The sequence below is a fragment of the Podarcis tiliguerta genome, assembly GCF_965153285.1.
Source record: "Podarcis tiliguerta genome assembly, chromosome: 12".
NCBI lineage: Eukaryota > Metazoa > Chordata > Lepidosauria > Squamata > Lacertidae > Podarcis > Podarcis tiliguerta.
In genome coordinates, this window is record NC_139545.1 from 3298460 (window position 1) to 3324810 (window position 26351).

Below are 26351 nucleotides of genomic sequence, written 5' to 3' on the forward strand. Positions count from 1 at the left end.
TCAACCCACACGAAACGTCAACACAGAGAAGAGCAGCAATTACAGAAAAAGGAAAAAAGGAAACAAGCAGAGAATGGGGAGTGTATTATTCTTCCAGCGCACTCAGTGCATGAACAGAATAGCAAACTTAACTGTACAGTTGTATAGTAATTGGCATGTTCAAGTGTCAATCATAAACAAAAATTGGTCATTTGAACTGCATTGGCATTTATATGAACATAGAAAAACCGTTTCATAGTCAGGCTATTTTTTCACCTGGCCCAGCACAATCCCCAACAGAGATTCTCCAACACTTCTTCCCTGCCCTGTCACCTCACATCCTTTTAGCTGGAGGTTATTTGGCTTGAAGCTAAAGACATTTATTATCAAGCAAAGGAGGATTATCTGCTCTTCTGTGCAACGTACCATAATCACTGTTACATATTTTTTCAATTTCATCGTGGCTCACCTGTACTGCATGCAAATCAACTCTCCTTCACAGAAGGGTGGGCTTGCGTGCTGGCCTTGCACTCTCCCACTTAGCGGGGGCATGTCAAGTCCCCCGTGTCACTGGGGAGTCCCGGCCCGCATCACAGCTGCAGCCAGCCAATTCGGCTGGCTGGGGGCATGGTTTGCCGCTTTTAAGCGGCCGCACTGTCGGGAACTCTTCCTTCAGCTTCCTGCTCCCGCGGATCTCCCACCCTTTCTTCTTGCGTTCAACACCTTGACCTTGCTATGGACCTCGGTTGGTCGCCTGTTGAGGGGGCCTGGTAGGAATTTTTCCACTTGGCAGATTGGCACCAGCCACTTGGTTTTCGCCTACCTCTTAGCTAATTGTCACAACTTTGTAAGGTTTGGAGGTTAGGTATTGGAAAAGCTTGGTGGACGGGAGAGGAGGTTGTGACCATCACCTGCCCTTCCCCTTTAAGGGTATTCCATTAAAGGAATCCGGGGGTTGTGGTTCCTGTCCAAAGCCTGGGTAGAGGCTAGGGCCATGGCACAACCTCTCCGGTGACCCTGAGGGGAGCTCTGAGTTGATGTACCGTATTTTTCGCCCTATAGGACGAGCTTTTTCCCCTCCAAAAATGAAGGGGAAATGAATGCAGGCTTTTGCTGAAGCCTGGAGAGCGAGAGGGGTCGGTGCACACCGACCCCTCTCACTCTCCAGGCTTAGGACAGCTATCCGCAAGCCTGCGGCGCCCGGCGGAAATTCCCACGGGCTCTGCAGGCTTGCAGATAGGTGCTTGCAGCCCGAAGTTCGGGGAGCGCGGCACAGTTCCCGCCGGGCGCCGAAGGCTTGTGGATAGCTGCCCTAAGCCCAGGGTGTGCAGTGGGCTACAGCGCCGCGCTCCCCGGGCTTCGGATAGCAGCAAGCTCCAGGAGCGACGGCGAGGTTAAGCGCAACCTCGCCATCATTCCCGGACCCATTCTGGGGGTTGGGGTCGGGAGAAGCTCGGGCTTCCCCCGCCCCCAGCCCGGCAAGCTCGGGGGGGGGGAATAATATTTTTTCTTTATTTCCCCCCCCCCCAAAAAATAAGTGCGTCCTATGGGCTGGTGCGCCCTATAGGGTGAAAAATACGGTACATCAACAGGGCTCTCCCTGCTGGTGGTTAATCCTTGAAAGACTCTCTGCATGGGGGGCAGGAGTCAGATATAGTCGGTTTGGGTCCAATACCTAAGCCAATACCACTCACATTCTGTAACCAATAAAGTTGTGGCCTGTATTAGCCCATTAACCTAAAATACTGGTGTCCATGTGTTTTATTCACCAAATGGGGTGGGGAGTGGGGCCTTGACACACAATAGTGAAAGCAAGGTGAGCTGGGGCTTCATTCAAAGAGGATGGAGGGTGGAGCTACAGACAGAACATGGCCACCTCTATCTAAGGAGCTCTTTGGTGCTGAATACTTGGCAGTCTGGAAGAAATGCTGGCTGAGCAAACACATTTCATGAACTGGCAGACATGTTATTCAATGTTCAGCTGTGTAAGTGAACACATGTCCAGGCATATAGAAGTGAGTGAACAGGATAACAAAAAATGCCAGTTTGTTATTTTGGACTTGTTCCCAGGGGGGAACCTGGATGCATATCATAAAACTCAACAGAGGCTGGAGAAACTACCTTTCCATGATTTTATTATCATTGAAACGAGTAGATATCTCACCTCACCAATGGCATATTTAACTAATCTTGAAGAAACAAAACAGCTTTTACTCTGGCTCGTTGCAAGGCTCTCCCCTCAGCCATCCAGAAGGTCATTTCAGGAAGACAACCTTATGAGGAGAGAAAATGTCCCTGTGGCTCTGAGCATATACATAGAAACAATTGAACATGGTTTTTTCCCCCATTGCCAGTATTATACAAATATACATGTCATGTTTATTCTGCCAATAATACACAAATTTCTAGGACACATAGACCAACTCTATATCTCTTTATTGCTCCAAGATATAAACCCTGACATAACATATTCAGTTGCCAGATATTGTGCTGCTATGATTGACGTACGTCAGAGGATGGTATGTACCACACAACTGAAGGTTTACATCTGCCAACATTTATATTCTGCTTGACTTAGATGCCTTATGTGTTTTTATCTTATCCTGGCCTATCATAACTGAGAGAATGAGTATGAGTGCCCCTTACTTTTACAGTCGCCCTCTTGCCTATTTAGCAGACTCTGCTTGTGCTTGTAGGTGCTTTTACCTTATGCTGGCCTATGGGCGTAATAAAGATTTGACTTGATACCTTTCCATCTAACCTGCCTAGCAAGGCTGAGGGGAGTTTAAAATGGAGTAGCCCCACACGTATCACCTTTCCTTTCTTGTTCAGTCTGCTCCTAATTCATGCGCTGTTGGCACATGCTCTCCAACTTGCCTCCCCACGCCTTCTGCCATATGGCTTTGCATATTTGGAACAGTCTAACCCACTTTCTTTCACAAGCCACGTCTCCCACACATCCCTCAAAACCCAGTTCTTCTTACAGACTTTCCTGAACTGTCACAACTATCTTTCTCTTTTATGGTGTTGTCAGCTGCCAGTCAACCTTTCCCTATCCTATACACTCAGTGATTAATTTCAGTTGTAAGGCTTTGTGAATTTAGGTGCTCGATAAATATTCCTTTCTCAGAGGGCTGCATGTGCGCCTCAGTTCCAAAGAAGGGGATGAGAAATGCAGAATGTGGTATTAGGTTCCTGAGGATCTAATTCAAAAAGCAAAATGTAATTCTCAATTTATTCCTTTCTCTCTTAATCTACTTTGCTCAATGTGGTTTATATCCAAAACATCAGTTACACAGATCCACAGAAATTGGATGGAACCAAAGGAAGTATTTATCCACATTGACATCACTGATGCTCATGTTAAAAATGTGACTAACTTCTTCTGGATCCAACTCACATCAAAAACCACAAGTAAATTACAGTATATATAAAAAAGCTCATGGTATCAAGCAGTACCAAATATCAAAATTAAGCACTTGAATCCAATTCATCAGTTCAAGATTTTACCCCCTGAAGTTCCAAGATGACTGAAATTGTGTGCTAAAAGCTCAGGGAGGCAGGAAGATGGCTGGATAAGCTTTCACAGTGGTTGGGGTTGGGACTTCGGTGTTCTCCATGGCTTCCTTCCCTTCCCCACTATTAAATGAGGCAGAAAGAGCACAAATTGCTAAATAAATTTTGCAGTATGAAAAATATGCAAATTTGCTCAATGCAGGTCACAGATTTAAGCTTTTCTTAGCAGAGCATTTGGCTTGCCTGGCCACAGAATTGTATGCTGTGAAATATGTGAGTGGGTCACAGAGTGGAAACTTAAAACCATTTAATTCCAATGCAAGCTACATTTTCTCTAACGTTACTTTCAAACCAACCTAAATGAGTTTTAACCCATGTACCATGAAAACAAAGAAGCTTGCTTTGATTATGTGTCTGCTGAGTTACACATGGGGCACGTGGCGCAAGGTATTATTACAGAGCAAAGCAGCTTTGCTCTGTAATGGCTTTTAAACGAGAACCTGAATATGAACATGATCTTTTAAAAGGGAATTAAATGGGGAAAGTTAAGTTCTTTAGTCTTTCCCCATCAGTCAAATAATGCACGTGACTAAAACAGTCTCTCCTCTATCGTAGCTTCCGCACTGTTTGATAGTGTGAAGTTGTAATCTCTTGCTTGTGAAAATCTTAAGTTGCCATGGAAACTAACATGGGTTGCCATGGAAATTGCTATGTCCAATTCAGTACTGCATCTTCAGAGGTTGAGGCTGGAAAGAAACAGCAACCCAGCACAAATGTTTGTAGTGACATAGTAATAAATCCAGTAAGGGCTGTTTCACATATGACCTAGGGGGCTCCGGGAGGGGGGAGAATTCATCTGGCTGAGCACAGAGCCGACACACCCGTCAGGAAAGGTGACTGCCTCAGGCAGCAGGGTCCACCAGGGCAGCAAATCCCGATGCCAATCTTTCTTGCCCCACCTTGTTCCTGATGTAGATCTTCCCTGACCTTTTCTTCTTCCCTGACCTTTTCTTCCCTGGTAGGGAGCGAGGGGAGCATCATATTGAGGTCTGCCTCAGGTGCCCAAATGTCTTGGGCTGGCCCTGCCTGAGTGAATATTTTGCCTCCTGGGGGAGGAGGGTTATTGGTTTGTTTTGTTCTTCTTGTTGTTTTTATTATGTATTTTGTGTTGTTGTTTTTTGTATTCTTATACTGTGAACCACCCTGAGATCTACAGATGAAGAGTGGTATACAAATTTAAATAATAACAACAATAATAACACTATCTTTGCAAAGTATACAGTATCTTCAGTTTAGTAAAAGGTAGTAAAGACTCATCTCTTTATCCTGACCTTTGAAAACTGAAGAACTCATTTTGGTGTCCTCCCTGTAATGAGCTATATGGAATTATTGTTTTGGGATTTTATGGGTCGTGTTGGGTGTTCTTTTATTGTTCTGGTTGCACTGTGTTTTTAAATGCTGCAATCCATTCTGGGTCCTTCTGGTAAGAAGCACAACAAACAAACAACAAACATGTCCTAGGTATAAAGGACCTGAGTGCTAAACTACACATGACAATGATTTAGAATCATAGGAAGCAAAGCAGATACTCAGCCACAGAGCTACATCTGTTCCCAACCAAGCACAAGTGCTGTATCCCCCAATCACATGTAAGGATAAGGAATACGCAGGCAAGGGGTGATGTACTTGAAGCATGCCCCCTTCCAGCTGCTTCTCTCCTTACAAGCTTAACTTCCATTACTGAAGATCAGATAGGGGAAATGACTTCAGAGGAAATGGCTTCAGGGGGTGCACTGCCAAGGGTTGGGGAGCCATCAGAAGGGGAATAATTCAATGGCCCTCACCCACACGACCCTTTCGTGCTTTCAGTTACACTCCTCCACCACCACCCCGCAACCCTCTTTAAGACATGGATCTATCACCCTCATGTGAAGTTGGACCTTAAGATTGAGGCAGGTCAAAGGCAAAAGGGTAGTGAAAACTCCAGTACTTTCAGCTGCCACTTCAAACTAGCCTCTAAAATGTGATTTTGCAGTCTAAATAAATGCAGTGCTTTGCCATGGAGGTGGCCATTGCCATTGGGGTTCATGGCACACTAACAATGATGCCTTGTTGGCAATGGTAATGAGATGGAACTATTAACAGATGTAGTTCAGATTTCCAAAATGTGGGTCACAAGGCCCCACTAGCAGAACTCACCAGAACTCAGTTCTGGCACCTCTCTGGCGGGCGCCATTGCCATGATAAGAGAACGAGGGAGGTGTTCATGGTGAATTCCGGCACCTATTTTTCTAGAAAAATAGCACTGCCCACTAGGATTACCAAAACAGAGAGGATGGAAGACATGGACTGCTGAGGGTGCAGTTATCTGAGACCAGAGATAAAGTCACATGTTGAACACAGGAACTAAAGTAATAACTGCAGGATGGTTCATATGAGAACACAGGAACTAAAGTAAGAGAATAACTGTAGGAAGGTTCATATGAGATACTGTAAGCAGGACTGTGAAAAAACACAAAGGGAAGTAGTCAAAAGAGCTGAACAAGTGTAGGGGCGAGGAAGACCCAGGCATTCAGCTCTGTTGGGCACAGATGTATTCTCGTAAAGTCTCAGTAGTGCTGATCTAAACTTTGCCCAGGGCCCCAAACCTTCTATGTTTTTGCAATGAAACCCAAGAGAGCAAGCTGAGCTACCACTTCACAAGTGAAAGACTGAGACAAACTGATAGGAATTCTCCCAAGGACACCAGCTCAGTAATGGACTTTGAAAGCAAGCAAGGGTGCAGCTGTCTACTGTGGACCTCTCCTGCTCCCTTTCTGACAATACAACAAATACAACTAAAACTTTAAAAAGTGTATGCCTACTCAACTACACTTGCGAAAGATGCAAGGATGGGACACTTTGAGAAGAACAGTGTTCGCCTTTAAAAAAATGAAAAGAAAAAAACTTGATCTTTTTTGCTTATTTGTATAAGTTAAAGCACCATGGAATCATAGAATCATGGAATTGTAGAGTTGGAAGGGATTCTGAGAGTCATCTGGTCCAACGCTCTGCAATGCAGGAATCCTGCAAACAGCTGTCCCTGGGTGGATTTGAACTACCAACCTTCTGGTTAACAGCCAGATGCACTGACCCATTGCACCAAGAGTTTGCTAGAGGGAACCACTACAATCACCTAAAATGAGAACACCTAAAGAGAACAATCACCTAAAGAGAACAATCACAAAGTAATTGCTTCCACTGCATTCCCACGCTTATCTGTATGTGCACAGCCAGTAAAAGTGATAGGTAGATCAAAGTATGACAAGCACCTTCTTTACAGTGTTGCAGGAGCAAGAAAAATGCACACACAGAATTCAGACATAAAACTACCAACTGACAAGAGTCCCGATTCCTCAGCAGAAAAAAATAACTCCCCTTTACAGCAGTGATCACTGCTATTGAAACACCTGTCTCTTTGAATATACTTGTTAGCATAGCTAGTACTGGCAGTGTGCTAGCAGTCCTCAGTCCTACCAAACACTGGAGCTCCAACTTGCATCATGGAGCAGTCTGAACCTCACCTCTCTGCTATGAGCATCCGGTAGCATGTAATGCATAATAATAATAATAATAATAATAATAATAATAATTTTATTATTTGTACCCTGCCCATCTGACTGGGTCTCCCCAGCCACTCTGAGCAGCTTCCAGCATATACAGAAACATAATAAAACATCAAACATTAAAAACTTCTAAAGGTTATATACAGTATATACATGTCTTTTAAAGAATATGTAGTTACTCATCTTCTCGACATCTGATGGGAGGGTGTTCCACAGGGTGGGTGCCAGCACCAAGAAGGCCCTCTGCTTGATTCCCTGTAACTTCACTTCTTGCAGTGAGGGAACCGCCAGAAGGCCCTGGGTGATGGACCTCAGTGTCCAGGCTGAACAATGGAGGTGGGGGACACTCTTTTAGGTATACAAGACCGAGGCCATTTAGGGCTTTAAAGGTCAGTACCAACACTCTGAATTTCATATAGAGGCCTGGATTCACGAAGGCTAAAATTGTGCGCACACACCCTTCAAGAAACTGGGGGGAGCTCACACAGACTGGACCATCCAGCACACCAGTTCCAAATATACTACCTAAGTCACAGTCAGGGGAAGGGGCATGCTCTCACTTCACAAAAGTAGAAAAGCACACCACTCAATACATGTCTGAAAACAAGCTTTGTTGTCATTATGATCCATCTGTGATACACACAACTATGGAACGGGATTTTATTTAAAGTGTGATCTAGCATTTAAGTATTATAATCTTGACCCATACAAAATTTCTGGTCATCCTAAACTTACGACAACTTCAAAACCTAGCTGCATAATGTACGCCTTTCTCTCTCTACTCATTCTCAAAACTGGGTAGTTTTGAAATCACCTAGGTGTTCCACATAATTAAAGCTGAAATGCCAGTCATTTTCCCATTGTCAAAATAGACCTATTTAGTGCAATGAGCAATTTCTCACAAAAAGGAAGCTATTAGAATAATATTTCTAAGTTTTGCGATGGCTTTCTGGCAGTCCATAATAGGTCATTTTTAATTCAATTTCATCCTTTTTAATTAACTCTTCCCAGAGGCATCATCACTGGGGGATTATTTCCATTTGAATATTTCATTGTATATTTCGAAGCAGACTGACTAGGCAAATGAGACCATCGTACTCTTTCTTCCATCAGCTACAGCAGCCTTTGACAACCTGCTGTCCTCCAGATGTTTACCATCAGTCCCAGCCAACACAGCCAACATCTGGAAGGCACCAGGTTGGCGTAGACTGAGTTGGACCATGTTGCCCTAACCCTCAAAGAAAAAGTGCCTTTTGAAGAAAGACAATGATAACAAGTTTATTATCTTAATGCACACACTGAGCATTCTGCGCAAGAACCACTATGCAAGAGGGCAACTAGAAGTGGATAAATGGTGCACGATTTACAATTTAACTTCATTTTTCACCCTTCCGAGTTATGGACTTGTAACTCACCAAAAGGCATCAGGGTGCCCTCTCCCCTCTGCAATAAAGGGCCCCACAAGGAAGGGGTAAAAACTTTATTTATTCTGATTTAATGTGAAAGCAGGAGCCAACTCCAGTGGCCATGTGTGCTTGGGCATCCATAATAATATAATTGTGGGTGCTGGGCACCCACAAAGTCAATGAGAAAAGCTGGCAGGCGGCAGCGATGCTGCTTCCAAGAGAAAGGCATTTCAGTTCCACCCTTCACATCCAGTAAGCGAGGCACCCTTTGGGGGGGGGGGCTCAGATACAGAGGCAGATTCTCTCTGCCTTCGAGTCTGAGCCCCTTCCCACAGAAAGGAGGAGGAAGAGGAGCCGCCACTGCAACCTGGATGTGTGACTTCACATGCACATGCCTATATGTAATGTGTGTGATGTCACAGGCATGTTCATGTGACATCACACGTCTGCGTTGTGGCAGCAGGCACCTACAATGCTGAGACTGAGATGGCACCCCTAGGGAGAATTGCTGCTATAGCACCGTTAAGAGCAGGAGTCTCAAAACCCAAGACCCAGTGACTTACTAGGGGCCCTGGTATGACCCATGGCAACACCCGTAACTGCATGGAACACACACTATTGAGCCACCTACAGGGGAGAAAGCCACTGCTCTCCATAGCAAAAAGGGGGGCAAGAACAAAATACAGTAGATGTTATTAAGGTGAATGCATGTGGCTCCCATTTGCTTATGTGCTGAGAGATAACAGGAATACATGGTGTGGTTGGTGAGGGCGGCTACAGTGAAGATTAACCTTATCTGCAGACTCTGGTTCCTCCTTCAAAAGTCTGTCTCCTGTCTGTCCACTGTCCGCCCCCTTACTTCCTTTTTCACAACTCAGATGGGGTGGGTGGGGAGAGATTGACTACCAGAGACAGCATTTGCAGGGAGAAATCAGAGGGGGAGGGTAAGCTCCCTTGCTGCCCACAAATTCCCCCTTCCCAACTCCGAGGGATTTACAGTAGGGGAATCCTGTGTTTTCCTTGTAACATTTTGTTCCCTCTTGACTCGTCACTACCTACCACTACTATCTGGCACAGAAAACCCCACTGATTCCTTTTGACAGCTGACTTTCTGGAATACTTGTGCCTGGGATCTCCAGGACATAGTAGGGAGATGAATTTATACTTCTGCTTATCCTATTCATTCTATGAATGTTTCACTTTTTAGGAAATTTATAACTTCTGCTTATCCTATTCATTCTATATATGTTTCACATTTAAATAAAATAGATGACTTGGAGCGGCAGTAGCCATTTTTAATGTTAGAAAAGCATTACAGCACAATCCTATCAATGCTTACTCAGAAGTAGGACTGCATTTAATAGGGCTTACTTTTTGGAAAGTGTACATGGGTTTGCAGCTTTTGCCTCTAAAATGGGGAAAATTAGATACAGCAGTTTTGACATGTTATCCATTAACTGGTGGTAGAATTTATTTTTGGAAATTGAATTTTATGCAGTTGATATATCAAGTGAACAATTAGAGGCGGTTTGTGGGGAGTTGTTAGATTGTGAATTTGGTCCTTTGCTACAGCTTTGTACATTTCTACTGGGAATGTGCAATACTAAGTGGAACGCTATTGCATTTCTCAGTGGTTTGCAGGTGGGAGAAAAGCGAAACCTAAAAAAAGAGTTGTGCTCAGCATCAAATGTATCTTACCTAACCTATTATGACTTCCATGAACAGAAACGCAATTAAAGATGCAAGCGTTTAAAATGTAGAAAGGTAACTGGTAGAAAATGGCCATTGAAACAAGCGTGGATTGAACATCCAGGGAAAGAGATACCTGGAGAAAGACCATCCGTCAATATATGATTTTTTTAAGAAAGAAAAAAAGGGACTCAGTATGAGAGAAACCTTAAAAACAACAAAAGTCAAAGAGAAGCAAAGGCAGAGGAGCAGGAAGCAATCAGTGAGGCTCCTAGCTGTAGGAGTGGGAATGAGAAGTGGGAATGAGAAGTGGAGTGTGGCTCTTTGTCTTTGTTCATCCTTTTGCATGATCTCTCTTTCTCATTTCAGCCGGACCCCACTGGCACTTCCTTTGTCTATCAATCCCATTGTGTTTGGCTATCGGGACAAAATCCTCTTTATCTTCAAAGAAACAAGAAGATAAAACATCTCATCAGATTTTGAAAGGTTATCAAAATCACATTAGAAAGGATTCACAAGTCTATGTTTTTAAAAATTGATGGAGAGAGGGAATATTTTTTTTAAAATATTTGCTTGGAATCAAGGAGTGGAAGGAACAAATCCTCATGATCCGTTTGTCAAGTCCATGCAGTACTGCAGTGACTGGAAGTTTTGCTTTTCAAAGAAAAAATTAATACATTTCCTTCAAAATGCAGATATGTATTTTTTTCTGCTTCAGTGACAATGAGCTGTTAAAACTGCACTTTGTCAACCTATTGTTTTCTTAACAGCAAGCTCTTAACTGCATGCATGAATGAAAGAATGAATGAGCCTTCTGTGGAAAATATGCATCGTACAACATCACTATTTCAGTAGATTCAGCAATGTCAATAGTTGCTCAAAATAATATAGTAAGAACGACTTGTGGGGCAAGGTAAGAAAAACACCATTCAGAGATAAAAGAAAAAGAATCTCTTTTAAAACGGCCTTTTTTAAAAAAAAAAATAAAAGTGAAGACCATTACTTTCTTTGTCATAGTAATGAATTCTGGCTTGCACTTCCCAGGGAAATGAGAAGCCGAAATAGTACATTTCTGTCTTGATTAGATTCATTTTGAACACGCCAATGCAGATAGCTTGCCTTTTCTGCCTGACATTAGTAAAGCTAGATTTTTTAAAAGGAGCAATAACATTTTCATTTACTAATCAATTTAAAGCAAGGGTGAATAAGGGCACAATAAGGCACACCGTGGATAAAGATTAAGACAGTGAGTCGGTATTTAATTGAGAATCCTGCTCCTGATACTGTTAGTTACAAAAAAGCAAAAACCTTAGGGTAAATAAAGAAAGAAAGAAGGAAGGGAGGGAGGAATGCAGACATTTTAAAATCCCGCCACCAAGGAAGTTCTTCCTGTGCCCAGTCAGAAAGGACAAAATGATGACGGGGAAACTGCACTTCATTCTCCCGTCTGTTCCCCTACTTGCTATACCAACTTCTATTGCCAGCTGTGAATTGCTACAGCCAAGTAAGACAAGAGGCAAGAGAGCTTTCAAACCCAAGATACCTACTTAACAAGGGTCCAATATCTCACCATGTAGGCCACAGGCAGCAAATGTATGGCTGCCCAAACCTTTTTGGACTCACGCCCATCAGTGAGCCAGCAAGGCTAATGGCTCAGGGATGATGGGAGTTGTAGTGCAGCAACATCTGGAAGGCCACAGCTTCCCCCTCCTTGATGCAGACCAAGGTGTCTTTCAGTCTCCAACATTCCAGCACTTCTCAGGCTGAAGGAAGTAGAACTTTTATTACATCATGAGAGGAACAGCTCTAAGGATCCTTTCTCACATTTGCAATGACTCCTTCCTGGGCCATAAAGGTAAATGTCAGAAGCCAAGAGCTGCATTGGAAGGGTCTAGATGCAGGCATCCTGTTGTATCAGAATCATTCTTCCTGCAAGCTTGGGCTTCTTCTTCTTTGTCTTACATGAACACAGCCTTAACAGTGAGTCCGTGAGTGGCTGTGGAGGCCAATTCTGGATACACACGTCCTTCCACAGAGGTGACATAAGTTTTCACATGGGCTTTGATCACGGTGAGGGTTTGCCAAATACTGGCAACACCAGCATGAGGAACAGCCATTGTGTGGGCTCCTCCTAGGCAGCCCAGGACTTTTGGGGCATAGAAATGAGCCACATAACATAATGGTTTCCTTGCTTCAAGCCTAAGAATAGGGTCTCGGCTGAGTCTAAATAATGTGAATAAGCAGCTTCCTGTGGGGCACTTTTGCTGGCATATGCTTTAAAGACTTTCAAAACCAACTTTCGTTTCTGTACCACCAAGGCATCCTTGCCTCCTGACACACATACAAACAAATTTATAAGTTACTTCTACTTTGTTTATCAGTTGAATAGAGCAACCACATACTATCATTTCAGAAATCAGTTTACACCCCCCAAAAAGTGTTCAGTCCAGTTCTAAGGCAAAAGTGATATTCTAATAGCCAAACCGAATATTTTGGAAAGTGTGGTTCACTGTGAGGTACGCGTACGATAAAAAAGGAGAAAGTAGCTACACTGTATTGTCTCAGTTGAAAGAAATGTGAATGAACACTACTGGAAAAAGATGCAGGTGGGATCTAGACCAGGAGGGGATGGGCTGTGGCCCCTCCAGACACTGCTGGACTTGAACGCTCATCAGCCGCAGCCAGCACAGTGAATGGTTAGGGATGGCAGGAGCTTTAATCCAACATCTGGTGGGCCACAGGTTTTCTATCACTGATACAGGCTGTGGAGGAGGAAGGTGAGTGGAATCTAGTAAGTGAAGAAATAAGAACGTACAGTGGTACCTCAGTTTTTGAACATCTCTGTTGACGAACATTTCAGTTTTCGAACGCCATAAACCTGGAAGTAAATGCTTCATTTTTTGAACATGCCTTGGAAGTTGAACATGCCATGCGGCTTCCGCTGAGTGCAGAATCCTGAGGCCTAGCTGTTGGCGATTGAGTTTTTGATTTTCAAACGTTTCAGATCTCAAATGGTCTTCCAGAACAGATCACGTTCAAAAACTGAGGTACCACTGTATTTTTGCAGAGCCTGGCTAGCCTCCAACTAGAAGCCCTGTGATCTTCTAACAGAGTATCCACAATGATTCTACCAGAATTTAACTTTGTTTCAACCAGCTCTGCCTCCAGCTCCACAGCTAGACTTCCTTGCCCAACTCTACGTTCCACTTCTTGGCTTCACTAAACTCCAGCAATTGCCTGTCAGTCCAGCTATATTACTGTCTTGCATGCCCAGTAGTATTTTTCTGGACTGGGAGGTTCTTGTTTCTGTCTTGCAGACTTCCCACTCTGCAGTGCTATCAGGTACTACACCAGGACTATGGAGTAGGTTCCAGACTACCCTCCCAATTGAGCTGTTCACTTACCATATTTTTTGCCCTATAGGATGCACTTTTCCCCCTCCAAAAATGAAGGGGAAATCTGTGTGCGTCCTATGGGGCGAATGCAGGCTTTCGCTGAAGCTTGGCGAGCGAGAGGGGTCGGTGCGCACCGACCCCTCTCGCTCTCCAGGCTTCAGGAAGCTATCAGCAAGCCTGGGGAGCCTGCGGGAGTTCCCGCAGGGCTCCCTAGGCTGCGGATAGCAGCCTGCTGCACGGAGCGGGGCGCACTCTGAAGCAGAGTGCTCCGCGCTTCGGGCAGACATCGGCCAGCCCCACAAGCTTGGGGGACAGCGGGGAGGCGCAGCGCCACCATCCCGCTGTTCCCTGACCTGGTTTGGATTCCCCGACCTGGTTTTGGGGGGGAAATAAAGGAAAAATTGTTTTCCTTTATTTCCCCCCCAAAAAACTAGGTGCGTCCTATGGGCCGGTGTGTCCTATGGGACGAAAAATACGGTACTTCAATTTCGGTTTCTTGAACCCAGTCTTAGAGTACTGGTTATTTTCAGTTTTGGTCTCATTCACACTGAATGAGTGTTAAATCTCAGGTTGCTTAGCGAGCTCTAGGACTGCCATCCAGAGAACCTTTGACTGTACTGGTGCAGTGGAAAAGCATTGCCACCACTGCTTGTCCAGCTCCATCATCCCATGCTCCTCGTGCTTAAAATAAGTAGGAATTTAATTCTGCTCCACAGTAAGAAACAGAAAAGGTGCAGAAATGATGGGACTCTAGAAGGAATAGGGTGGGAGGTGGAAGAGTCAGCACCCTCTCCTGCTGTATAAAGCAATTGAGATGGCTCAGTCAATACAGCATGAGACTCTTGATCTCACATTGGGCAAAATATTCCTGAATTGCAGGGGTTGGACTTAGATGACCCTCATGGTCCTTTCCAACTCTATGGTTCTACTACATTAGGTAAGAGGTTGCAACCTGGCAATCCTAGTAAGCCCAACATGTGCTTTACTCTTGGATTGTCAACTCATGTCTACATTCAACAGCTTGAGTCGTGGCTTGAGCTGCTGTGTTATCATTATGTGATGGTTATTTCACCATCAACACAAGACCAAAAGCGAAATTAATATAAGGTTTATCATGCCACTGAGGGCTGAATGTTCTGGGATGGAATGTCATTCTCCCCAAGAAACAAGAGTTTGCTTGTGATTAAGACTTCATATTTCCCTTGCTTGAAATTTGTGGTGTGTGTGTAAGAAAGAGCAAAAGCTCCCAAAACAATGACGACCAGAACAATTGCTTGAAAGCAAGCTTTTTCAGTAAACAAGCAAATAGCTAGGGCTTGTTTTTGCAAGGATGTATTAAAAGAAAATATATGTCAATTAAAATATTTTAACATCAAAGGCAAATTTCTCTCAAGTTACAGGCAACAAACACTTGAATTTGATTATTAAATTGAAAAAGCTTTAATTAGCCCACGTCAGTTTGCCTTTTAAAAAATGAAAACATCCTATGCTAAATATACCTCTCAAGGTTTATTTTAACAACAGTATTTTATACACACTCATACAAATTAAATACAGTGTCCTTGAATCCATTTCAGATATACACAAAGAACTTCAGCTTTAAAAAAGAATAAGTCCCACAGGATCACAGATGTCCCACAGATGTACCTAGGAGTACACTTCACTGTACTTGACAGGGCTTACTTCCATGTAAACATGCATGGGATCGCACTGTCACTCTCGTAATATCTCACACATTAGCTAGTCCTAATGTGAGATGAGTAATGGATATATAGCCACCCCCACATATAAAGCTGAATAATGTATATATAGCCACCAAACAGAAATTTATCTAACCCAGTGCTTTCCACTCTGTGCTCCTAGAAACACTACCTAGGTCTAGGCAACCTACAACCCAAGGGCCACCCAGCAGTGTAACTTGAATTGCTGGCGCCCAGGGTGGGCAAGCCACTGACACCACCAGAGCACGCTGTTCCCTCCACTGGAGCCAAGTTACTTTCATGAGTAACATGTAGTTAGCCCTTAAAGGTTCACTCACATATGCACACACTTTAGACCACATAACGCAATGCTTAAGGTGATCTTGTGAAGTGATCATATAGCCACAATGAGCCACATTATCATCTTCCTCAAAGGTTTTCAAACTGTGTTTCAAGCAACCCTGTGGTTTCTCAGAAGTTATAGCAGGGGTTCCATAACATGATGATCAGTAACAGCAGACAAACGTCCCAGAAACACAGCTTAGGGCTTGTCATAGAAAGCACAAGTCCAAGCAGTTTTCCATTCGTCCCACACTTTCTAGGCACAGGTCTGAGTGGTTTTGCCTTTGCCTGCCACTTTCCCCGGGAAAACCTGCTCTTTAGCACTAAATCAGAACAAGCAGAAATCAGATTGCTGATTGTTCTGATTCAGCGCTGGGGAAAACGTCAGCGCAAATGGAGGTGTGGGTGAGTCCTTGTTCACCACTATCAACCATCTGCTGCGATGCAAAGGCATGAGGGAGTTTTGGGAGAGTCCCAGGGAACTGCATTCAGTTGCATTTGGGTGTTAAGTCTGCATCTCAAAATACTCCCCAGAATCCTCTGCAATGAACAGGGGTTCTGTGGCAGGAATAAAGGAGGTCCCTAGAAGACAAATGTGGAAAGGGTGTAGTAAAGGAAGAAGGCTTTAAGCTCATATATCTAGCAAAGTGATTACTCAGAGAAGCAAAGGTTCAGAAGAGACTTCCTTCTCTATAACAGACACTCCAAAAGGGATTGGGCCAATAATAGTGAAGACAAAGCCATTGCTCTAATCTCTCAAAAGAAGTCAAAGTGAAAGCCTCACATGCACCCCAGCTACTTATGTTCTCTTCCAATGTCTGCTGTTCATATTTTTCTTTTTCCTGAAATAAAAAGAATACTATTACATTTTTTTGTTTAGGATGGGCAATGCATGAGGCACTGTGATCATTCACCTCTGTCTTTACTAAAATTCCATTTATATTTCCCAGGGCAACCTTACTCTTGCAATGAGTGAAAGGAAACCTTACTGAAAACTAAAATCCCTTACTTTTCACTTCCTGAGATGTGAAGCAGTCAATATTTTTAGTTCTGCATCTGCTTCTCTTTCTTACCCAAGTAGAAACACAAATCTAAAATCAGAAGTATTTTAGCATTTAGTTAATTTTGCTGTAGTATCTCCCCCCCTTTTTTTTGCGGGTAGGGGGACAGAAATTAGAACTCTCTTAGTATAGTGTCCAAATATACGCATTATGTTTTTTGCCTACACATCAAATTAGCAGGCTCTGAAAAGGACTACATCTTACTCTAAGAAAATTATTAATCTATGTTCCCATTGTGTGAGACATAAAGAAAATTCTGTGACCTAGAAATTACTGCATTTATAATGAACTATGTTGCAGATAACTGTGACACTTTGCAATTACCCACTTATTTCCTTCTGTATCAAAGCTATTAACAGAACGGAGAAGGATGCGCCAGCTTCGAGGAAAATCTCAAGGGTGGAATGGCTGAAATAATACAACACGGAGCAGTGTGTCACCTGCCCTTTAGCACCATTCTGCTTCCAGAAAGCAAAGGAAATTGGTGGATGTGAAGGAATGAAGGCCTGAAGCATTTTTTAATGACGGCTACTCAAGGTCTCAATCATCAGGCTATCTTACATTGTAAAGTCTAGACCAAAACTACTTACCAGTTCAAAATAAACCTTATTAGCTGCTGCAACATATGAAAATGGCAAGTAATCATTAAACAACTCACTACTAGACTGGTCAGCAGGTCAACCAAGGGCAGTCAGTCTAGGGTCCATGTCCCATTCTTCCCTTCTCATTTTCTTCCCTTTCTGATGTCAGACTCATAGATTCATAGCTGGATGAAGCTAAAACTTTGAGATTGGTGTGCTGCTTTTCCTAGGATGGTATGGAAGTTGAGGGTGGGAATTCACCCTTCACAAAGTCAGACAGCAGGGAGTTCATTTTAACAGGCTCTTGCTCCCCTTTAAAAATGTGTATGTGTGTGTCTGTGTTGTAAGTAGTCCATGCCCACTACAAAGTGCAAATATATTGAGAAGATAGGAAATCTTAAGTAGGCTGCAAAAGGAAGAACCAATGTGATGCCTTTATTTTCTTACACACTAGAGTAATCTGGAAATAGAAGTAACAATGTCCCCAGCAGGTCCTGCATTCCCTTTTCTTTTTGCTGGCAAATCACTGCCATCTCACCCTTTCATGTTTTTGGCACCCACTGCGAGGGTTTACGCCTTTTATTCACTCACATACCTAGGTGGTAGTGCAAGCATAATCTTCCCATCACCTTGGGGGCACCTGGAGTTGTTCCTATACATCCGCTTCCACCTCATCCCTCTGTCACTCTCAAAGCTGTTTCATCTGGAACAGCCCCACCACAACATGCAAGCTCCAATGTGCACCTTCCTAGCTCCTCCCATAATGTAGCCAGGAGTTGCATTGCAAAAGTCAGTGTTAGACAGGGGACAGGATATTAGAGCACTGGAGGTAGCAGGGAAGCAAATGGCTAGGTTGGGGGCTGTGCTGATGCCCTGCCTGTTTCCCAACACTCTTTATCATGTGCCAGTCTCTGGGGGTCTTTGTAGGAGGAGAGGACTGTGAGCAGAGTGAGCTCTTGACTTGGGCCCAAGTCTGAATGTAACGGTGCCACTGCCTGGTATGGGAAAGGAACATCGTCCAGTTATGAGAAGACAAAGACTCCAATGCAAATCCTCATTATTGCATATTTTACATGGCTGTTTATTTGTATATATTTTAAAATTTGTTCCTGAGAGAAGTGGACCCAGTGCCAACTAACAGTCCCCTCCCCCAGTTGCTAACCAAATGCAAGGAAAGCGTGTGGACAGGGTGGGAAGGGACATTGCAGTTGTCCACTTTAAGAATGGAGCAGGTTAAGGTATGCAAAAAACCAACAATCCTCCATCCTCTTCTCAGGGTGGTCCTCTGTGCTGAATAGCACTGTCTTCATTCAAGGTGGTGATGAAGCAAATACAAAAACTCCATCTTTCATTGCAGCAACTCTTGCCAGTTGATTATTTGCCTTTATAGCAGATTGGCAAAATCAGACACTTCTCTCAGGAACAAATACATTGTCCAAGTGCATTATGTCCTAACCACAGAAAGGTTACAAAACTCTAAGAATGACTCATAAAACCATTACTTAGCCTCTTGGACACTATGTATTCAGTATGAGGGAGGGGAGGAGGAGACGACCTATGTTTCATCTTAGATTTACATTGAACATTCTTCCTGTTCACTTTGACTCACAATTTGTTTGTGTGAAGAAGAAGAAGAGTTTGGATTTGATATCCCCCTTTATCACTACCTGAAGGAATCTCAAAGCGGCTAACATTCTCCTTTCCCTTCCTCCCCCACAAGAAACACCCTGTGAGGTGAGTGGGGCTGAGAGACTTCAAAGAAGTGTGACTAGCCCAAGGTCACCCAGCAGCTGCATGTGGAGGAGCGGAGACACGAACCCGATTCACCAGATTATGAGTCCACCACTCTTAACCAGTTCACCACACTGAAGCTTTGTTTAATGGGGAAAATGGCATCCTAGTATGTCCTCCAGCATATTAATTCCTCCTTATATTGGTTTTAACACTGTAGGGAAATGTGGTCTGCTAATGAATTCTGAAAGCTTCAAAAACAAACAAACATACATACATATACATTCTTTGATAAGGACAAAGGGAAAGTAATAGTTTTCACCTTCCTATTCTAACTGGTTAGGGTTCAGATCTACAGTCAAGAATAATTATAAGAAGCACATATTTGAAAGATCTACAAATCCCATAAGCACCAGCATTCCAAACATTCCCAGGTGCATCCAGTAAATGTATGTGTGATGGCTCCTCTCGCTTGTAAAGAGGCAGATCAGAAGTGGGGAATCTCCAACCAGCATGCCTAATGAGGGCCACCAGGCCTCCCCATTTGGCCCATTTTGGTCAAGTCATGCTCACCAGCCCAGCTGTAGAGTTGGAAGGTTCTACACTTAGGCAGGAAGAACCAGCTTCACAAATATAAGATGGGGGGGCACTTGGCTTAACATGAGTCAACAGTATGATGCAGCAGCAAAAGAAGCTATGCTATTCTAGGCTGCATCAACAGAAGTATAATATCCAGATCAAGGAAAGTAATAGTACCACTCTATTCTGCCTGGAGCACTGTGTCCCATTCTGGGCACCACAGTTTAAGGATACTAACAAGCTGGAATGTAACACTGATTATTATTATATCCACTGATGGTGGTGGTGGTGATATATTTATTTGTACTTCACTTTGAGGGACTTGAGGTAGTGTGCAGATAAAATAGGAATAGCTAAAAACATAGAAAAAACCCTCACTCATTAAAAAAAACAATTAAACATGTATAGAATGAAAACTCTCTCTCTCTCTCTCTCTCTGTGTGTGTGTGTGTGTGTGTGTGTGTTTTCTATTAAAAACACACAGATAATTACAATAAAAACAGCATGTTTCCCAAACCTGTTGGAATAAGGTGGTCTTCAACTGGTGGCAGAAGCACAACAAGGAGGGAATCAGTATAACTTCTCTAGGGAGGAAGTTCCAAAGTCTGGAAGCAGCCACTGAGAAGGCCCTCACCCACATCCCTCACCCCCACCCCCACCAAGCAGGACTGTGAGGGCAGCAGGACTGAAAAAAGGGCCTCCCCTCAAGATCTCAGAACCCAGGCAGGTTCATATGAGGTAATGCTGTCTTTCAGATAGCATTGGGTTTTTCAAATAACACCATTATTATTATTATTATTATTATTATTATTATTATTATTATTATTTACAGATGAGCTGAGATTTAAGAAGGGCAAGTGTAAGAAATAAAAGAAAGGGGAAAATCATTATGGACAAATATACACAAGTAGCCAACACTTGCCGGGATAAGGCCAAGTGGACCAAAGCTTAGAATGAACTCAGGCTTGCAAGAGAGGTTAATAATAATAATAATAATAATAATAATAATAATAGATTTATTGAGCTATGTTTGAAGCAAAAGGAAGAACAAACAAGTCGTAGGTCCTTTGTGTGGAGACGATAGAAATGCTATTGTATATCAGAGAGAGGGCAGAACAGCTCAAAACCTCCTTTGCCTCTGTCTTCACCCGAAAGGAAAGCAATGCCCAACCTGGTGATAACGTAATAAATGTTGTAAGGAGGGAGATGCAGCCCAAGATAGGAAAAGAGGTGGTACAGGAACACCTAGCTACTTTAAATGATTCAAATCTCCAGGGCCTCAGGAGCTGTGCCCAAGGGTACTAAAGGAGCAGATTACACCAAGCTAGAAGGGGAAGCTAAGGCTACAGAAGACAGAATTGGGATTCAATATGACCTTAACAGATTGGAGAACTGTCCCCAAATTGACAACATGGATTTCAATAGGGACAAATGTTTTAACAAACAAAATCTTCTACTCCTTGTTTTTTTGTTCCATTAATGCCTTGACAAATTGCATATGGCACAGACGAGAGAACTGAGATATTAATGGGCGCAAAGACTATTATTGAAAAGGCCACAGAAACACATTGTAACAAAACAGAAATAGCAAGAGAATATCTATAACATCAGTCTATAACAAAAAAAAATAGTGCTAAGATTAATAAAATATGTGGCAAATCCATATACTTGTGACAGCAAGATATTTGCTATGTTGAGAGAAAACTCTATTATATGGGATAGCAGCGTTAGCAAGTTTTCTTTAAAATAATGCACTTAGCTTACAAAAAAAAAGCACACATAAAATCTGATGGGGATGTCCTGACTCACAGCTCAAACACCCAAATCCTAGCCGTACTTACCTTGAAATGAATCTCATTCATTCCAGTGGAACTTATTATAAGTAAATACGCTTAGGATTCCAGCCTCGGTCTGGTTTAGAATACAGATAGGCAACTGGCTCAATCCACTTCTCTGAGGGCACCCAAAGCATCATCCAACACAGACCCTATTCCAAAAAAGACCTCCTTATATTATGCACCTCACCCATTTCCCCCATCATGAGCTGAGACACACACAAATGGCTCTTTAACACCCTCCACATAGTTTCAGCGGCAACAGAAGCTTTGGCAGAGTTTTCCCATTACACATGTCAGATCTAATCCCCTTATGACAGCCAAGATACAGGCAAATAATATGTGTGAGCAGCTCTCCATCAAAGTCTTCTTTTTGCTGCTTGCAAAGAGGAGCTGAAGCCGGTAAAAAGCCACCTGTCTGCACTTCGACATGGGCCACAGGAGTAAGAAATGAATGACACCAAGGTTCCTGGCCTTCTAGACCTTGTTCAGTTCAAAAGATGGCCCTTGTTAAAAAAAATTGTTGCTGATCAGCAATTTAGGATTTGTGGAGCACAAAATAACCCAACCTTAGCACTGTAAGAGCCACAGCATCATAATCAGGCAGCTGACTGAAGCAGTCACACTTTGTTTACCCTGAGGCCAGGCAAAGGGCTTGAAGGGAAAAGAAGAAACATGGTGGATTCTTCGGATGTAATTATGCATTCCTGAATCTAGCACAGTTGATTTTAAACACTTTGTAGGAATGCTTTCCAAATCAATTTGTCTGCTGAGGAACATCTGAGAATGCAGAGGATTCTGGGGCAAATTCTGAGGTTATCATAGTCATCGTCATGCCGCCCATCTGACTGGGTTGTCCCAGCACCAACACTTTGAATTATGCTCAGAAACGTACTGGGAGCCAATGCAGATATTTTAGGACCAGTGTTATATGGCCCCAGCAGCTGCTCTTGGTCACCAATCTGGCAGCCACATTCTGGAACAGTTGTAGTTTCTGAATCACCTTCAAAGGTAGCACCATGAAATCAGTATGTCTAGAGTACTGGCCAGGTCTGATGAGTTTCACTATCACCCTACATGTGTCCAAATCCTGGTGGTGTAGAACCCACAAGCAGGTCGGGAGGGTCTAAGTCCAGCAGGTAGTCTGGGAAGGAAAAAGATAAGGATTCCTGAAAACAACAGTGGCTGTTTTCAGAACCCTGGACAGAACCCAAAGAGCAGCCTGGCATGTTCTAAAAAGACCTTGGTCTCAACTGAGCTCTTACTACTTTTTCTTGGCAGTGAGAGGTCAAATAATAAGGGCTCACCAGCCCTGGTTCCTCCCTCTCTCCTCTCCCAACCTTATACTGTATACAACACAAATGTCTCACATCAAATGTAACTGATCTGGGGGGGGGGGGTCCTACAACCTGAAAAAGAGGTAATGCACATACTTTTGTAACCTAAGAAAATCTTTAATAAAAATTATTTTTTTAAAAAACAACCTGAGCCCTTATTACACTTCCTGAGTCTAACTAGCTCTCTCAAGCAGCAGCAGCATCCCCTTAAAGTGAGAGTCCTCTAGCCTGGCGCCTAGTTCTCTGTCACATCTGCAGGGCCTCAGGCTGGGCACGCTGCCTGTACTGGAGAGCAGGTTTGATGGGAGGCCCTTGAGCTCAGGGAGGGGTTCTCTGGCTGTTGGACACAAAGTAAGCAGCGAGGTCTAGAGACCCAGAGTCAGCACCACTTTCACCTTGCCCTCTGGGTCCACTTATGGGACACTGCTCATAGGAAACGTTCATGAGAAAATGAAAACTGAACATGGTATTTAGTGGTGTCTTTTGTAATATTCACATGTTTAATGAAAAAGCTATGACAGATCTTGGGAGAATGAATTGTACCCATAAGCATCACCGAAGAAGAAAGCAATGCCTTTGCAGTGTGTGAGAGCATTTCAAAGCACTGCATTATATATAAAGTCCAAATAAATCATTTCATTTACCAAACTTTCCAGGCTATGATTAGCACGAGTCTGCATCAAATAGCTGTTGTTTCTTAAAAAATGAAATGTGTCTTCTCAATCAACTATTCATTTAAAAGACATAATAAAAAGGAAAGGAAAATGACTAGATGTTCTCTTTGGAAACTCAGACAGCTTGTTTCAAACTAGATTTCTTTGGTGGCTTTTCAAACCATTGCCAGGATTTTAACTAAAATGTACCACTTACTGAGTATAATTCTATTCAGAATAGTAATAAAAATAGTACCACACTTTTTAGAAATAATTGTGTGTGTATTTCTGAGGAAACTGAAAAGACAAGTATAGACTGCAGCCAAGACACATACTGTACTGTACTCTATTTCTTTACAAACACACACACAGCAGAAAAATGATAATCCCTTCTTAGTGGAAAATCCAAATTTTCAAATGACTCCCCAAGCTAAAATGAATTACTGTAATAACCAGAATCCTCATATGTTCGCTGTTCAACAAAGGCGCAGCTGACCACCTGCTATGTTGCATCTTACAGACAGCAGTTTCCCCATTTCTCAGATGCTGTTCTCTTTAGACCAGGGATGTGCCCCACTGAATCATATGACAGATTACTAAAAACACAGGGAAGGGGCAAGGGGAGCAAGGGAAAGGGTTCTCCTTCCAGCTTGAGTGACTGCTGTACCGCGTCTCTGGGCTTCTGCTGAGTGCAGCATGACAGGGGTGCCTCTGCAGTTCTACAGAGGAAGGATGTCAACAGCCAGACCCAAGCCAAATAAATAATTGCTTTAATTTGAGGATATACCACACATGGCTGAAATGGGCAAAGTGAAACGCAGGAGGCTATGTGTTTGTGTGTGCACTTGCGCTATGCAGCTAGAGAAGGATTATTATTTTAAAAGCTGCATTATTCATGGTTGCATCACTGATCTTAAACCCTCAACCGCATATGACAACAAAACAGAAAAGGTCCTTAGCAAGAGTCAATGAAACGTGCCTTTCTTTAACTTGAAAGGAGGCAAGGAGACAGCAAAGGAAAGCAAACAACTTGTCATTAAAGAATTTGCTGCATTGAGTTAGAGGCTGTTGTAAGCAAAATAAATCAGAGAGAAAAATTTTTTTTAGCTCAATACAGGATTACAGAAACCCTGTCAAACTAATGTGAACTACAGATAGCACAAGGCTATTTGTCCCTTATTTTCTTGCTAGTACCGACAGGCCACTTGATATACGCACCAAACCAAACCTAGATGCTGAATCCAGAGAAAACATGCACATCCCCTTTCCCCATCCTCCCAGCAACACAACTCTCATCCTGCATAGCGGATGGGCTTCCAATTCCCTTCACAACCCGGCAAAAGGAAGGGGGAATGTGTGCAGTCTAGAGATGCTCAGACTGTATCGTACACATAAACACAACCCTGCCCCCTCCCCCCCACATTCAGTCATGTGCCAGCGGGTGAGTAAAAACTACACATTCGCTGTCACTCTGCACCCATCCATTGTCTGCACCCCTTCCTTAAAAGAAGAAATACATCTCTGCCAGAAATGAAAGAAAGCAGGCTGGGCAGGGGGGGGGATCTATCTATCTATCTATCTATCCGGTGTGTGTAGCTTGATAATGGCTGGTCCATTAGTCCAACTCACTAGACTGAAGGCCCCTTCCAGTTCCTCCTAACAGGCAACCAGATTCCTTTTTTACTCTACATGACAGGAGGTCACAGCGCCTTTCCCCCACGGCCCCAATAGACTTCGCGACACCCAGAAGGCACCCCCACCCCGAAGCCCCAGCACGAGAGAGCCTGGCCCGAGGGGGACCACAATGGCACCTCGACCACAACAAGACCCGGCGGAGACTTGGATGCCCAGAGCCCAGTCCAGGCTTTCTGGAGGTGGGAGGGCGAGCTTCCCGGCGGAGGGGCCAGCCGGGCGCGGGTCGGGCGGCGCCTTACCTGGAGAAAGCTGGGCTGCGTGCAGAGCATGCTCTTCGGCCGAGGCAGCGGCAGCAGCGGCACCTTCAGTCCCCTCGCGCGCGGCTCATGGCCCGGCTCCGCGCTGCAGTCAGGGCGCGCCCGGCCTGCCCCTTCTCCTCCTCCGCCCCAGCCCCGCACCTTCGCCCGCCTCTCTCCGCCTCCTCCCTCACCGCGGCGCTCGAGAGGCAGGTCCCCTCGTCCAGGCGGCGGCGGCGGCACCAGCAGCAGCAGCAGCCCCACGTAGCTCCAAGGCGCGGAATACGGCAGCGAAGCGGACGCCTCCGCGGCTCCCCCGCCCCGCCCTCTCTGGGTACCAGGCAGGAGCCAGCCAATCAGGAGCGTCGCCCGGCGGCTCGCTTCGCGCCAGCGGGGCGCCCCCCCCCCTCGCCCCGCGCCAGCCCACGCACGGCGGAGGGGACCCGATGCCGAGGCTGCTGCTGCTGCTGCTGCTGCTGCTGCTGCGAGGGGAGCGGAGGGCGGGCAGGGCGGCCCGCCTTCGCCTCCCCAGGCCCTTTCCTTCTAAAGCAATCCTCCTCCGCGCTCGTTGCGCAGATGCACTCGCTCCGCAAAGGGACCCGGAGCATCTCGCGCATCCTCGCCGCCTGTGCTTTTGTTAAGGGCCGTTCATTCAGTCATTCATTCATTCATTTTGGTAAATCGTTTTTATTTATTTTATACAAAGGGGAGAGAACAGTGCGAACCGTACAGGCACTGTAAATAATAATACAGTATAGTAATAATAATAATAATAATAATAATAATAATAATAATAATACAACAATAACAACAACTTTGGCACAAAGATCAAACGCAGAATTGCATAATAACCAATGCCAGGCCCTGGTTAGCTTAGGGAGAAATAGCTTGAGGGAGGCGGGAGGGAGATGAGATGAACAAGGTATTAAAACACAAGACGCAAAGCAAAGGCTGTGAAGGCACTGACAGGGAGTGTTCATTACATTTTCAAGAAGTTTAAGTTAGAATTGA

At 44.1% G+C, this 26351-nt stretch overlaps 1 protein-coding gene and 1 long non-coding RNA gene across 3 annotated transcripts in view; one reads left to right on the forward strand and one right to left on the reverse strand.

Annotated features, from left to right (window-relative positions):
- Positions 1 to 25409, reverse strand: part of HECW1 (HECT, C2 and WW domain containing E3 ubiquitin protein ligase 1) — a 188722-nt gene extending 163313 nt beyond the window's left edge. The window contains 1 exon segment of the mRNA XM_083407000.1: positions 25344 to 25409. Coding sequence (XP_083263126.1) covers positions 25344 to 25373 — 30 coding nt within the window. The 5' untranslated portion in view covers positions 25374 to 25409.
- Positions 8954 to 17325, forward strand: LOC310661230. Of its 2 annotated transcripts, none has more exons than XR_014503845.1 (2): positions 8954 to 9206; positions 17043 to 17325. It is a non-coding gene; the product is annotated as an uncharacterized lncRNA (long non-coding RNA). The 2 variants fall into 2 exon arrangements; XR_014503846.1 differs by lacking the exon at positions 8954 to 9206 and adding an exon at positions 11970 to 12050.
- Positions 25410 to 26351: the final 942 nt, after the last annotated feature.